Consider the following 13,963-nt stretch of genomic DNA (forward strand, 5'->3'; position numbering starts at 1 on the left):
ATAAAGACCAATGTCCATGCATGTGCCTTTCACAATGTAAAACAACAAACACTAGAGGCGGTCTCAACACAGAGCCACAGTCACGGCATTCGGCCACCAAATGCTTTCCATCTACAGATGCAGTTCAAGAGACCTGCCCTCCCTCTTTCTTTTTTCCACTTGGTTTTTACTAAAGCAAAACACCAACCTAAACCTGTCTCCAGTCAGTTAAAGCCTGTTAATGGGGAGTGCAGAGCATATAAACCGTCCTCGGCTTGTTGTCAGGAAATCCCAGGCGTTTGACCCCAAGACCAAAATGAGCAGGAATTCATGTTGAGCAACCTTGGCTTTTAATTCTCACCACAAAAACACAGAGGAATAAGTAACCGGACAGAAGCAGACAGTCTGGAGCGGTTATTGCTGCTGGAGGGAATATATTTGATGCACAAAATGGAAATAAAGAGTCTTTACAAGAGAGTTTACATAACTTTTTCACCAAATTAGTTTTTTGTTTTTTTCCTGCTATGAATTTAGTTTGAAAAATATGTAAGTACAAACAATTCAGCAAAGAAAAGTCTAGTTTAGGGAGACACTAAAGCCAACAAAAATTAAGACACATGCCAAATGTTCCTTAACAGAGTTTTTATTTTACTTTAATGATTCGTCTGGCTGACCTTCAGGTTTGAAACATTTCAAAATAAGGGTTGTGTTTGTAAGTAGAATGTTGCATAAAGTATCAGTAGTCTAAGAAACTGAAAAACCAACAGAAACGAGTGCAAATAGAAGGAACGGCTGAAGTCTGCCAGTCCAGAGACCAGCCTGGTCTATGAGCCAACAGAACAAATTGCACCGATATACAGTATTGCTGTACTGCCATTTGTAAGAGATTTGTAGAAATGCAGTCCATGCAAGATCTCAACTATTAACCGAAGGATTTAGTGAGACTCAGGGGTCAGCCCTGCTGGGTTTGGTCTCAGAAAAGGCAGATAAAACAGGCAGAAATTACACTCCTTTGCACAATACTGACCCGAGAGGAGATCCATGTATATATCCATATACTGTAGGCAGCTCATCGAAGAGACTGCCACACATAGCAGGATATCTAGAAATAAGCAAGACATTTTTATGCGTTTGTGCCTTTCAGTCACACATAAACTGAATTATACATCCCTTAAAACGGCCGATCCTAAAAACTCCAGCCAAGCAACACTATGGCTTTGAGCCTGCATGTTTACGTGAAAAAACTGATATTAATGGCCGGCGCATCACGATTTGCGAATAATATTGCTATCATGTGTCACACTTGTGTGATGATTGTTAATATAAAAATAGATCAGTGGCTTTATTCTATAGGTCTGTGTGGATGAATAGCTTTTTAAAGTTCCTCTCATCTGTATCGTATAATGTTTAAAAACGGTGTAGAGGAGATTTTTTTTTTCAAATATCCTCTAACTCATTTAGAAAACTTAAAACAAGAACATGTCCATGTGACAGCTTTGGATTATCTTTTGTAAGGAGAAAATCCCTGCATGCCTGACTAAATAAACTGCTGTCAAACAGAAGACGCTAGAGCCTCTTTCCCACAGGAATTTCAAGCACAGTTCGACCCGCTATCAATCGGCATTTGGTTCCCTTCCCATAGGCAAAAGAAGCTGGGTCTGACCCAATGCGACAGAAATCAGGAAAGTAAACAATGGAGAGCAACATGGAAAGAGGCAGGGTGTAGTCATTATTCTTTATTGTTTCTCTCTTTTGTCCGTCTGAATCCCACTTAGCAGTGTTGAGCCATGTTTATCGAATGTAAGCAGAGTTGTTTTGGCTTGTAAGATCAGACGCAACTGGCGCTATGTGTTGACGTCCCTTCGCTGCGCTCAATGGTATTGCGTAAAGTAGCAGGTTTGATGTTCCCACATTATCCAGATCAGAAGCAAGGTGTTTCAAGGCGATTTTAACCAGGGTCCTTGGAGAGTCTTTTGACCTGAGTCAACACGGGTCAGTGAGCTGTTCCCACTTCCAGTGGGAAAGGGGTATATGAGCCATTAAAGACTTTATATCTCTTTACACCTTATACCTTAGCCAGAATTTTTTTATCGGCAGAATCGGCATCACAGAAATTGATGCAATAAGACAACATTTTACATTACTACAGGTTGATTTATTCTTAGAAACCAGGTTTTCTGCGTGTATGTCGCAGTGAATGCAAATATGCCCCTGCCGCCAACACTCTGGTGCACCTCTCCAAAATTGTAGGTGACTGCAGACAGTGTCGCAGACAGGAGGCATTTAATTGGTCAAATCTATATCTGTTCTACTCATGCCTATTTCCTGTTTGGTACTTTACCAGCTTGTTTTGTTTGTATGACCACTATTGTGGAAAACGCCTCATAAAGATGGACTAGTAAGAAGAGCGAGGTGCTTGAGAATGCTGGGACCCTTTTTCCCCCTCATGTCCCTCCGTTGTCGCACAAACTTGCCCCTACTTTTTCACCTCCTCGGCCGTATCTAGACCCACAGCTACTTCGTGATTGAACCTCTTGCGTGGAATAACAGCGCAGACCACGATTCAATAGTGGGCATAAATCAAAAGTATCTGCGACAACCTCAGTGCAACACACTGCTGCGGGGAGTATAACCAGCCTTTACTACTTTACAATGCTTTTTTGTATTATTTCTATGAAACTTCACTTTTACCTGAGCAAACTCAGTTATAAGTATTTCAGTATTTTCTGTTACTTTGGTCTAAATACTTGGTTCTCTTTTTTCTAATTGACACGTTCAAATTGCGTCTTTCTTACTTTATTTCATTACTAATAAAAAGGGTAAAATGTGCTGTTAAAGTTGTAGGAGATCACTAGTATGGCGTTTTAGGAATCTATTTTTACTATTTCTGCATTTCCATCCGTTATCTTTCAGATCCTTATAGGTGGGATATTCAAACGAAAACATGTGGCGGTGCTCTTATCTGCAAAGCTTGTATCTGTGTAGTATACGACTGTGTAAGCCAGCATTAGTGTGACAGTACAAAGCGCCTTGTGCTGCAAAGTGTTTAGAGCTGTGATAACTTGTGACATGTGGATATGGGCCACATTCCTTTACTAAAATATATACCCTTTGGGTTGTTTGTTTTGACAACACTGAAAAATACAGGTGTTTATTAGGAGATAAAGAGTAGAAGCAGATCAACAGGATAAGATTATTAGATCGACTCATTTTTTTTCTCTTTTTAGGTCTTCATTCAAGTCAGTTGATCGCTCACATTAGGACTTTGTACAGAGCAGATTCAATGAGTGTCCTGGGAGACAAACAGACCATCCACAGTATGACGGATGGACTGTTGTGCCGGGTCAAGTCAACGCTTAATGCTGCCACGCGTCTCCTCAAGAGATCCAGAGGGATTCATTAACTTGATATTGTAAATATTTTGCTCTCTAGTATCATTGGCAAAGACTCATTTGGCTGTAATAACAACATTCCCGTCAACAGTCCATATCCTGAGAAAATATAAATAATCTAAGCATCTCTTTTTATTTCCAAATCACACGCATCCATCAGGGATTCGGTGAAACACAATCTAACCAAAGGAAAATACCAGTGACCAAAAAGCCTCCACTAATTATTTCATACAAAATCTTTCAAGGGTCTTTCTGACTAATCTTACTTCAATATCAGCACCAGCTTTTTTTTTTTTATATCAAAAGTGATTATTTTTATGTATTCATGTCAATTAACACTTTTTCCTTTAACAAACTGTCTTTTACTTTTTTACATGAATGAGCTCGACTTCCAGATGATGATCTATTTCAATTAGCTGCTATGCAGTAGGAACCCGACTAAATCATGAGAGACAGCAAAAATGCTAAAGAGCTGCATAAGCAGGCATCTGCAAAGTGATCAGTTTCAGCAACAGCGGTGCAACAGTGATGAGAATGTACTGAAATAATTAACATTTTTGTGTAATTTTCTTTGAAAAAAAGGTAGGATTTTTATCAGAGCCTTAAAACAAACAAAGCCCTTATTACAAAGTGCTTTTTTGTTTTATTTCAATCTCTTTATTGAATTCCTCCATGGTTCCCGGCTGTGCTTATCTCTCCCTTACTTTTTTCTTTTTTTTGTCTTCATTCATCTCTTGCAGAACAAGCCTTGGCTGAACCTTGCTAACGAAGTCCAGAGCTCCTGTCATTCTGTGCTGCTGCAGAAGAGGCTGATAAGTCAGAAAGTGTGACAGGAGGAAAACATGTTGCTCTTCTGCAGCCCTCTCACTCTGTTTACCCACTTCCTCATTCCTCTGCTGATCCCATGTGATGCAGATATCAAGGGCCAGTGTTTGGTGTTCAGAGGAAAACAAGAACGTCTGATCTGGCCAGTTAGAGCCAAAATATGCGGGAACTGGGGTCATCGCTCGTTTCTTTCTGCTGGGATTCCAGTCGTGTTTTGTGGAAGAGGCTGTTTCCCTTGGCTGTCGAGAGATTCATAAACAGCACCGCTGTGCGGTGTGGGGATTTAGATGGCGTTTCCATCTGAACCTTTCAGTCAGACATGATAACAATCCATTGACAGGCTTATAGTTTAGACCAACTATTTCAGATGTGCAAAAGACTAAAATATCCCAATAAAAGACTAAAAGTCATAAAGTTAAGTAAAACAGCAACAACTATAAAATAGGATGATGCCACAGGGACAATCCAGGTTTGGAACACTTTAGAGTAATTTCAACATTTTTATTTGAACCCTTCCAAATTAACTTTGTTTACCAAACACTGCTCAAATTCTGTTAGCAACATACAAAATTCATTAACACCTTTTTAATTGTGTGATCCTGCAAATGCAAATGATTTTGGAGCCACTTTAGACATGTGTGAGGTCATAAACTCTTCATTTAAAACACATATATGGATGATTTGGATCAGTTCAATAAAGCGTCTTTCAGCATCTATAGAGACGCATACATCAACACTGGCTGGAGCTGACTCTCCCATCCCAGGGGATCTGCTATACAGTAGGATAGATTTGGAAAAAAAAAGTCAGAGGAAGTATCACTGTGTCCTTCCTTCCTGACTCCATCTGAGCCAACTCTAAAGCCTGAAATTAATGTAACCATTAAGACAGATTAATAAGCTAAACGCTTCAGTTTGGGAAACATCTGGTGTGAATTAAAAGGTGAATGACCCAGATGCCCTTTTATTTCTATCTTCCTGTGCTCTCTGTATTTTCATACACAAAAGTTGAGTTTCAGTTTCCTAAAGTGAAATATTTATAAGCTAAAATCACATAAACAAAAACAAAAAAAAAAGAACCGGCTGTTCAAACTGAGAAATATAATGTGTTACTGATCTTATTGCTGTGCTTGAAACCTTTTAGGAGAGGATAATTAAATTTCATTACCCCCACCACCACCCCTAACTACTTTGACTAATAGACGGAGGCTGAATCCATCGGTTAGTCTCTGTAAACACAAACACACAGAGAGCAGCCACTGGATCTGTTAGCTGTTCTGTTCTTTAAACTAACACTTAGTTTTTATCCTTGGTAGTTTCTCTGATTGTTGATTCAAAATGACACATTAATTAATCAGACAGTAACAACACAAAGGCAAATGTGGACAAAAAGGTATAAACAGACCTTTACTTGATACCAAATGTCTTAACTTTATTCCTTGAATTATGAAAAGTGAAGCACTTAAGTTACTTTCAAGTCATTTTTGCTGACAATGCATTTCTAGATTCCTACTAATAAGCTAAAAAAAACCCTGAAAGACAAGAAAAGGAAATAGTCCGTGATCATTATTATTAACTATTAATTATTAACTATTGAATGTCTACGATTATCAACATTATCGAGAAACTCTAATATATAGCTGTAATATCAGCTCATGCAATCCACTGGATCTCCCAATAAAGCTCAGCATACAATCTCACTAACCAGCAGTCTACAGACTGACCAACTTCATCTATCTCCACTCCACCACCAGTTTCAGGCCTGGGGGGAAGCAGCCCTATTCTTTGCTCCTGGTCATGCATATCTATCAAAATTCAGCGCTATGTTTCCTGCCGAGGTCTGAGTGCCAAAGACAAAGTAATTGTATCAATACATTTCTTCTAATGTCCTTTCTCTTCGTGTGAGTTTTTAAGATTGAAATGGAATAAAATGTTTAGACTCTAGGAGACATCTCATTCTAACAAAACGGGTGCAATACAGGGTGTCTGAGTGGCATATTATGACATCATAGGAACATCCACAAAATCCATCTTGAAGATAATGCTGTGGTTGATTGCTAGGTTGGACCCATTTAACATGGATGTGTTTGATGTCCCATTCGCAGAAAACTCTCGACCTGAAGTACATTAAAGAAAATAGGCTACAGGCTCATAGATGCATCAGTGCTGAACTACTGAGGTGTCAGTCTGTTCATCAAATGATGTTTTAATCATTAGGGGTCAAATAAAAAGACTTTTTTAAAGATTTTTTTGTAAAAACACAAATAATGTCTCTTTAAAGAAGATATTATGACACCAATTTAGACAAGATGCCAGAATTAGAGATAATAAAATGTGAATAAGACCAGTAACTATACTTTTACCTTAATTTGGTGAAAGCTGATATTTTGCTCACAAGATAATTTTTATGGTTTATACTTTAACTATTTCTGCATTAATAACCTAAACATTTACGCCCAATTTCTCAATGAAATATAACAAAATATGCGAACGTTAGTTTGTTTTAAAATGTCTAATGATAAACTATATACATAGCATACTATACTGTATTTTGACTGCCTTTTATATGAAATAATGTGTGGAGACCTTAAAACTCCCAAAAAAATTGGCACAATAAATAACCAGTAGGAAGGAGCACAGCCCTTAAAGCCAGAGCACTCTGGCAATACATGAAACAGAGACTTTGCTTCATAAATGGCTCCATGTGAAATGTAAGTGGGAAGTGAGGCAATAAAAAGTTTGAAAATGACAGCAGGCTTTTTAATGCCTCTAGAAAGCAAAGAAGTTATTGTCTAAGTTATGATTTAAAGGAGGAAGCTGAGTGTCGGGGAACAGAATGAGAGGATTGCTGCTGGGAATCAGGGAGCCAAAGGTGAGCAGAGGCGGTGAGGTTTAATATATAAAGAAAAAACCCAAACATGAGCATATTGTTTCTCCAGACCTCTCAGCACATTACCGGATTTGTTCAACATAATCTGTTCTCTGGACACCTCATAGAGATTCAGGCAGACAGGCTGCTTATTTAACATCCACTCTCAGCAGTAATATAAGGCCTAATGTTACTGACTTAAGATCAAATAAGTTTGATCAACTGATTCTTTTCCTCCAGACACATAAAAACCATCATATTCTACATTAGATCATGTAAAAGGTGTAAGGGGCCTTCTCTGTAGCTCCAGCAAGATGGTTCATATATAAAAAGCTGTGATATATATAACAATCCTTAGTGTTTAGATTTCTAGTGCTGTGTACCTCTTGGTTTTTAAACTTTTTTTCCTGCAAAAGTCACAAACTTTGATGTATTTTATTAGGATTTTGTGTTTTAGGTGAAAGCAAAGTTACAGAATTATGGAGAGAAAGGAATAAAGTGCTGTCCAAAGCTTTGTCTATTAATAGAGTACTGTTTAATCTTTCCTCTGGAAATGGAAAATATTGAATAAAAAAAAAACACGTGAGTGAAGGTGTTTTCTGTTCAGATTAAAAAGCATTTGAACTTCAACAATTTTTCTGTTTCTATTCCAAAAAAGTGTAATAATCTGCCAATGCAGAAAGACAATATCTTTTGGTAAGACATCTTAGAATCATGATTTATTTTTCCTCTCAAAACAAGAATATTCTGCTTTTTGAGTAGATGTGGTGAAAAGACAATTAATAATCTAGAGGGATCACTCTTGCTTAGTAAATAAATCTTAAAACACGATCAAAGAGACATTTTGGCTAGATCTAAGATCAAGCTGTATGCCATTTCTCATCAGTGCCACAGAAACTTATCAGAATTGATGTGAAGATGAATGAAGGTAAATTCTGGACAATCCTGGGAAAAATGAGCTGAGGTTCAGCTAATAATGGAAGCCTACACTGTAAAAATCACAATGTCACTTTAACACCTACAGAGTTGAAAATAACTGTTTCAGTAAAATTTTGTTTAATCTACTCTATAACCACTATGAATTTAGAAGTTGATTTTAGTCATTTTACTGTCAAAAGTTAAGACCTCTGAGAGACTGGCCGGTAATCAACACTGTATAGAGTAAAAGTTACACTGCTTGGTTGTCTAATTTTTCACTGAATATTAACTCCAACACCAGAGCAGATTTACACTCAGTATAGGTGTAAATACTCTATTTAGAGTAAAATAGGTTTACTATGGATTTTTAAAACCCAATTTTTTACTGTGCATTCATGTGTCACAATGGCCTAGTCAAAGTTCAGGCTTAAATCCAATTAAAAATCTCTAATCAATCGGCACAGGGCCTCTTTATCCACTCTGAAGGACCTTGAACTACTTTGCAATTACCTTTATTAAAGACACTTCGAAACACAGATGCTTCTCTGAGCCTCGGTGAAGTTGAATGCAAATTCACTTTTTAGATTTTAAAATATTAGGAAACAATTTTAAAGCTATGAACTACACCTTTTTTTATTAGTGGATTTATCAAACAAAATCCAAACAAAATACAGCAATATTTGTGGTTGCACTGTTACAAAATGGGAAGAAGCTGCAGTTTTGTAAATACTTTGGCAAATATTTATACACTAGCATAGCTAAGTAGGCTTAACAAAAGAAATACGGAGACATACTTTAAGGATTAAGATCAGAAATTATCCTTTTTTCCTTTATCTGTTCTCTCTAACAGCTAAAAATCAAATAAAAGAAACATGAATTGTTGGTACAGTATGAATGACTCCAGTAATGTTGCAGCCACAGACTGGGAGAATCACCCACCTGTACATTCGTGCTTCAGTCCCTTGCCGTAGTATCCTTTCTCACAGATGCAGTCGTACTGTCCGGTGTGAGTCCCACACTTACAGCTGGCCATCACGTCACAACAGTCCTTGCCCTCATCACACAGGGAGGAGCAGCGGGAAAGGTCCTCCTGGATGTAGCTCCCTGTAGGTAGGTCTGCCGAAGAAAACAAGCATTCATTTTGAGATAATTAGGGCTTATCGTATCATCGTTCAGTCAGACAAAACAAAATGAAAACCAGCTGGAAATTTTCGTTTGAAAAAACGACATTTTATTCTTATAATAGAAAACCATTTTACTGGCAAACACGCTGTGAAATTGCTTTATTATTATTAAGAAAAATATTATTGAATTTATCTAAATTACAGTTCCTGACAGGAAATAACCTCACTCTGAAGTCTAATTAGGCATGATTCAACCTCAGCAATACCCATATGTTGTAAAGGTTTTTTTTTTTTTTTTTTTTTTCTCAGAACAGGGCATATTTTTCCCTATTAAAAAAAGTAAAAGTTGCTCCAAAGCAAATAGTTATCAGTCAAAGTTTTGGAAAATTAACAAGAGCTGCCTTTGCACTGTGGGCAGCTATATTAAGACGGTAATTTGGATTTTCACCTGGGCCAAAACTGTGATGTTTGCTTGTCCAAAAGCAAGAAAAAACACAAAATCTGAAGGAAAGGGTACTTGGAGTAAGATAAAAGCCGTCTGCTAATGTAGCAATAGACAATATCGTAGAGATTATAGTGTAACAAAGGACAATGAAAATGACAAATTGACTCTTATAACAAGACAAATTATCCAACACTTCTAAATCCAGGTCCTTTCTATTTTACAGTAAGTAGGAACTAAATAATTTGCAGCGTACTAAAATAAAAATGCAAACCTATTGATAAAAACCCCCGAAAAACACTAAAAAATAAAAAAAATTAAATTAAATGCAGAAATGCTCACACAGTAACAGTTTTCTAGATATTTTACAAATAATTAACCCTTTAAAGCCCGATCCAAGAATAAAACAAAACAGAAAATTACTTTTTTTTGGTTTGAATTCCTTATTTGCCCTTTTAAGTCAAGATTATTTTTTGTGTAGTCTTCTACTGGCTGTTATCAGGTATATCTGATTGTTTACAATAGGATTTTGAGCAAAGTTTTTACCATTAAATTATGCAAAAGGTGTCAGATGCAAAACATTTCAGAAATCGTATGTATCAAATATGATACATTTGGCATTACAGGGTTAAAATTAAAAGCTGCTTAAAATAAGGATGTCTATGAACTCTGATTTCTCCCAACCTTCATCGTTCTTTCTATCCCAAGCTTCCCTAATGGGTTTCCATCTGGAATTTCACTGTATGTAGACACATACTCCAACCTGCAAGCGCATGTGCATGATTTACCGTTCTGTCCAAGCCTTGTAAGGCCTCAGCTGGGCTGTTTAATAATGATAGCATGGGCCTTAAAACCCATGTAGAAACTCATTTCTAACCGCATCCAGGAAGTCCTTTCCAACTGTGAGAAATGGATTTTCTTTTTGATGAATGAAAATGAGCTCTGAGGGCCACGGGCAAAACTAAACAGAGGAAAATATCTGCAATATATATATGTTGTCAAACTGTGGATGAAATAGTATCCATTTTAAATAAGGACTGAATCTAACCATGGTTAAAAATGAGGCACATTGAAAAAAAAGACACTACTTTAGGTCAAAAGGTGATGGGAGAATTCAGGCTTCAAAGAAACCATTAGAGAGATATCAACCTCACTTCTGTTTGTTTTGTTTACTTTCTTTGGTGCAAAGTCCTCTAAAGCATAGACAATGGGCCCTGATAAAAGATTAAATCAATACTTTTTTGTTGCTGACAAAAGTAGACAGCAGTTTGCTTCCACTGCATTCAGTCAAAACATGTGAGATGAGATTTCCTCGCCACAATTCCCAGCAATCATATTTGGAAACATTCCTGTTAAAATAGTCTTTTGTTTACACTGTGGTTCAGAAACTTAGATGGACTCAGGAATCAGGCGATGACCAGAAACGGATGATTTCCTGCCTAGAGTCTTAAAATAATTCATCCTTTCTAGACTCTTGAACACACCACATGTAAGAACAGTTGGTCTGATGAGAAAACTCTGTATTAAGGAGGTTGTTCATAAATAAATAACTAAGATATTCTTAAATGTTCATAGGTGTTTAGAGTAAAGATAGAAACCACAGAGATTTAGGTGGTTTTAAAGGATAGACACAAGGATATATCTGTAGTTCATTAAGATTATATGAGAGAGCGGGACAGACAATAGATAACATGAAGGTTTAATGCATCAAAGTTAATCTACTTTTTAAATCTTTGCCTTTTATGGAATATGTTGAAATGTAAAACATTGCCAGTTTTTAGGTTTTTATATACATAATGCGAAACATGCTAATTTGTAAGCAAAGACGCTAAAATTTGCTTTTTATTCATTTTACATTTTACTTTAAACACTAGGACAAACATTTGACCGCCGGATATGACACCACCTCTGCTACTGAGGAGGAAAAGTAGAAAATAACATCATCAATAAATTCTCTTATATGCTCTTATACTGTAGCTGTAAAAGAAAAAATGAAAATAAGAAAGGGAAATGGATCTTGACACATAAAAATCACCTCTAACTTCCTGTTAAATTTACAATTGAACGTATTGGAAGTCCAGGGTTCGACATTTAACTGCTAAAAGCATAAAACACTTGGGAAAACAATCAAAATCTCACAGCTCATGGTGAGGCAACCCCTTCGATCAAAGACTGGTACTTGGTAACCTGAAACAACTGAGCGGTAGGGTGGTTCTAAAATTTTCCTCAGTTAAAAAAATTCATTGTTTTTGCCTTTAACAACATGACAAGTAACATTGCTTTTACAAGACATAAAAAAATTAGAGATTGAAATTTGAATATCTCTCAAAAAGAAGAAAGATTTTTTTTCTAAGGTTTCCCTACAGTATATCTTTTCATGGCAATTTCTTCTCAGAAGGGCCTTTCGGGCAGCAATTATTAGACCCTGAAGGGCTTGGTCTTTGGGAAAGACATTTCAGCAACGGAAGAGCATTTCATAATTGAAAATGGGATCCGATTTGTCTTTAAGGTGGGAAATGTGTTCACATCAAATTGAAAACATCAGTAGTTTCTGGATCACTCTTTCCTACCTTCATGTAGAGCGTGACGAGCCAGAGCCTCAAACTCAGCAAAGTTGTGGACCAGATAGCAGTGCTGGTCTTTGGGTTGTGAGGCCATGTCATGGAGCTCCCTGATGTTACCCTGCCAGATGCCCAGGGTGAAGATCTCAACGCCTCGCTCTCTCAGAGCTGCCGCCACTGGTCGTGGGTCCCCCCCGTTCGAGTAGCCGTCAGTGATGAGAAAGATTGCCTTGGTAGCATTCCCACGGGACTGACGGAGAATTTGCTGTAAGAGAAGTATATGTTTACTGATTAAGAAGATTAAATAACTTTCTTAATGTCAAGCCAAAGTTTATTGTTCGTTTGTGAGCCTCTATTCAACTTATCTCATGTTTGCCTGTTTTTAATTTAGTTGGGTTTACTTGCAAACTACATTCTTATAGCTTTCTTATGCATCAAATGATTGACTATTATGACTAACTCTTTATTTCTCATTGTGCCAAAAGATTTTAAAAGCGATATCGCTCTCTTGGGGAAAACAAAATCAACTGGCATGTTTGTCAAAGTTATGTCTTTATTAATGCAGTCCCTTACTGTCACTGTGTGTGTCAAAAGTTTTTACTGCTCGACCAGCGTCGCCCCGGCTTCAGTGACCTAACTAAATCGGATAAAAAGGAACGTCACACAAGACCACTAACAACAGCCCACATTTCTAGGGTTCCCAAAAAAAACTACATCAGCAACGGCAGTAAGCAAGGGAAGGATGGGAAGAGGGAATAGAAAACGAGAGCAAGCTCCTCCATTGTAATTATTTCTTCTACAGACTATGCAGCTGCTCGCCAGTGGTTTTAGACCACTGGTGAGTACTGAGTTTGCAGGCCAGGCTGCTGTACATGCCCCAGACGCCAACTAAAGTTTTTAAACTAACTTTACGATCCACCACATGCAATTAGAAAAAACATTAGTTAGGTATATAGATTTACTTTTTCTGAAGTATGAAAACAACATGACTTCCTGCTGGCATTACTCAAGAGAGCAAGCCAGAGGGTTTTAGGTTGCATTCAGCCTGTTTCCAGTGATATTAAGATGACATGTAGAGAAAGAACAGAGAATAATGGAGTGAAAGAGGAAAAAAAGTTGAGGCAATAAAGAAAAACAAATAGGAAGGGCAAAATGAGCCAAGATTAAGTCAGAAGGACAGAGATCCAATTAATGACATACTTAAACAGAATCAAACATGAAGGACCTTTTATTCTCCATCCAAGAAAGACACAATAGCTCCAAGTGACGGAATGCTAGAGCTGAACAGAGGGAAGACATGCAAGGGTGTGACCACAGACAGAACGAAAGAGGAGACAAGGCAGAGAAGGCTCTGGACTTTATTGTCTAACTGGCTACACTTGCAGCAGCTTTGGCAGGAGTACTATAATTAAAGAGCTTGTGAAGCAAGGAAAAAGAGAATGGAAAGAGAACAGACAAAAATCGGGGAGTTCCAGGTTGTCTGGTGCCCTGGCTGTCAGTCTGGAGATGCAGACTACACCCAACTTCAGCATGCTTCTACTGTCTTTGGTCCATTCTGTCAAACAGTAATGTTTCTGCACAAGCCGTGGTGGTTCCTGCAAAAATGGCGCTCTAGATGAGCCCAATCTGTGAAAGTGTGGTTCTGTCACTAGCCTCTGACTGATCGTGCATCCTCGCTACCTAGCCACAGGAATATCCCTTTGGCCGACTGGTCATTGCGCATGACTTTCTTCCAGGAGAGTCAGTAATGAGACAAAATGTGGGCCAGTCTCAAAAACTCAACACCTAAAATCAGTGAAGAACTTGTTCAGGTACAGTTAATTTGATTCACCTTTTTGAATAGCCACCCTGGGCAT

General features: G+C 37.7%; 1 protein-coding gene across 2 annotated transcripts in view; it reads right to left on the reverse strand.

Annotated features, from left to right (window-relative positions):
* Window positions 1-13,963, reverse strand: part of svep1 (sushi, von Willebrand factor type A, EGF and pentraxin domain containing 1) — a 116,559-nt gene that overhangs the window by 69,830 nt on the left and 32,766 nt on the right. For both annotated transcript variants that reach the window (XM_015403312.1, XM_015403311.1), the window contains exons 2-3: window positions 12,117-12,372; window positions 8,920-9,096 (exon numbers count right to left, since the gene is read on the reverse strand). In XM_015403312.1, coding sequence (XP_015258798.1) covers window positions 8,920-9,096; window positions 12,117-12,372 — 433 coding nt within the window. The remainder of the gene's footprint in view (window positions 1-8,919; window positions 9,097-12,116; window positions 12,373-13,963) is intronic.

Source organism: Cyprinodon variegatus, unplaced genomic scaffold (genome assembly GCF_000732505.1).
Source record: "Cyprinodon variegatus isolate N-32 unplaced genomic scaffold, C_variegatus-1.0 Scaffold1479, whole genome shotgun sequence".
Classification (NCBI taxonomy): domain Eukaryota; kingdom Metazoa; phylum Chordata; class Actinopteri; order Cyprinodontiformes; family Cyprinodontidae; genus Cyprinodon; species Cyprinodon variegatus.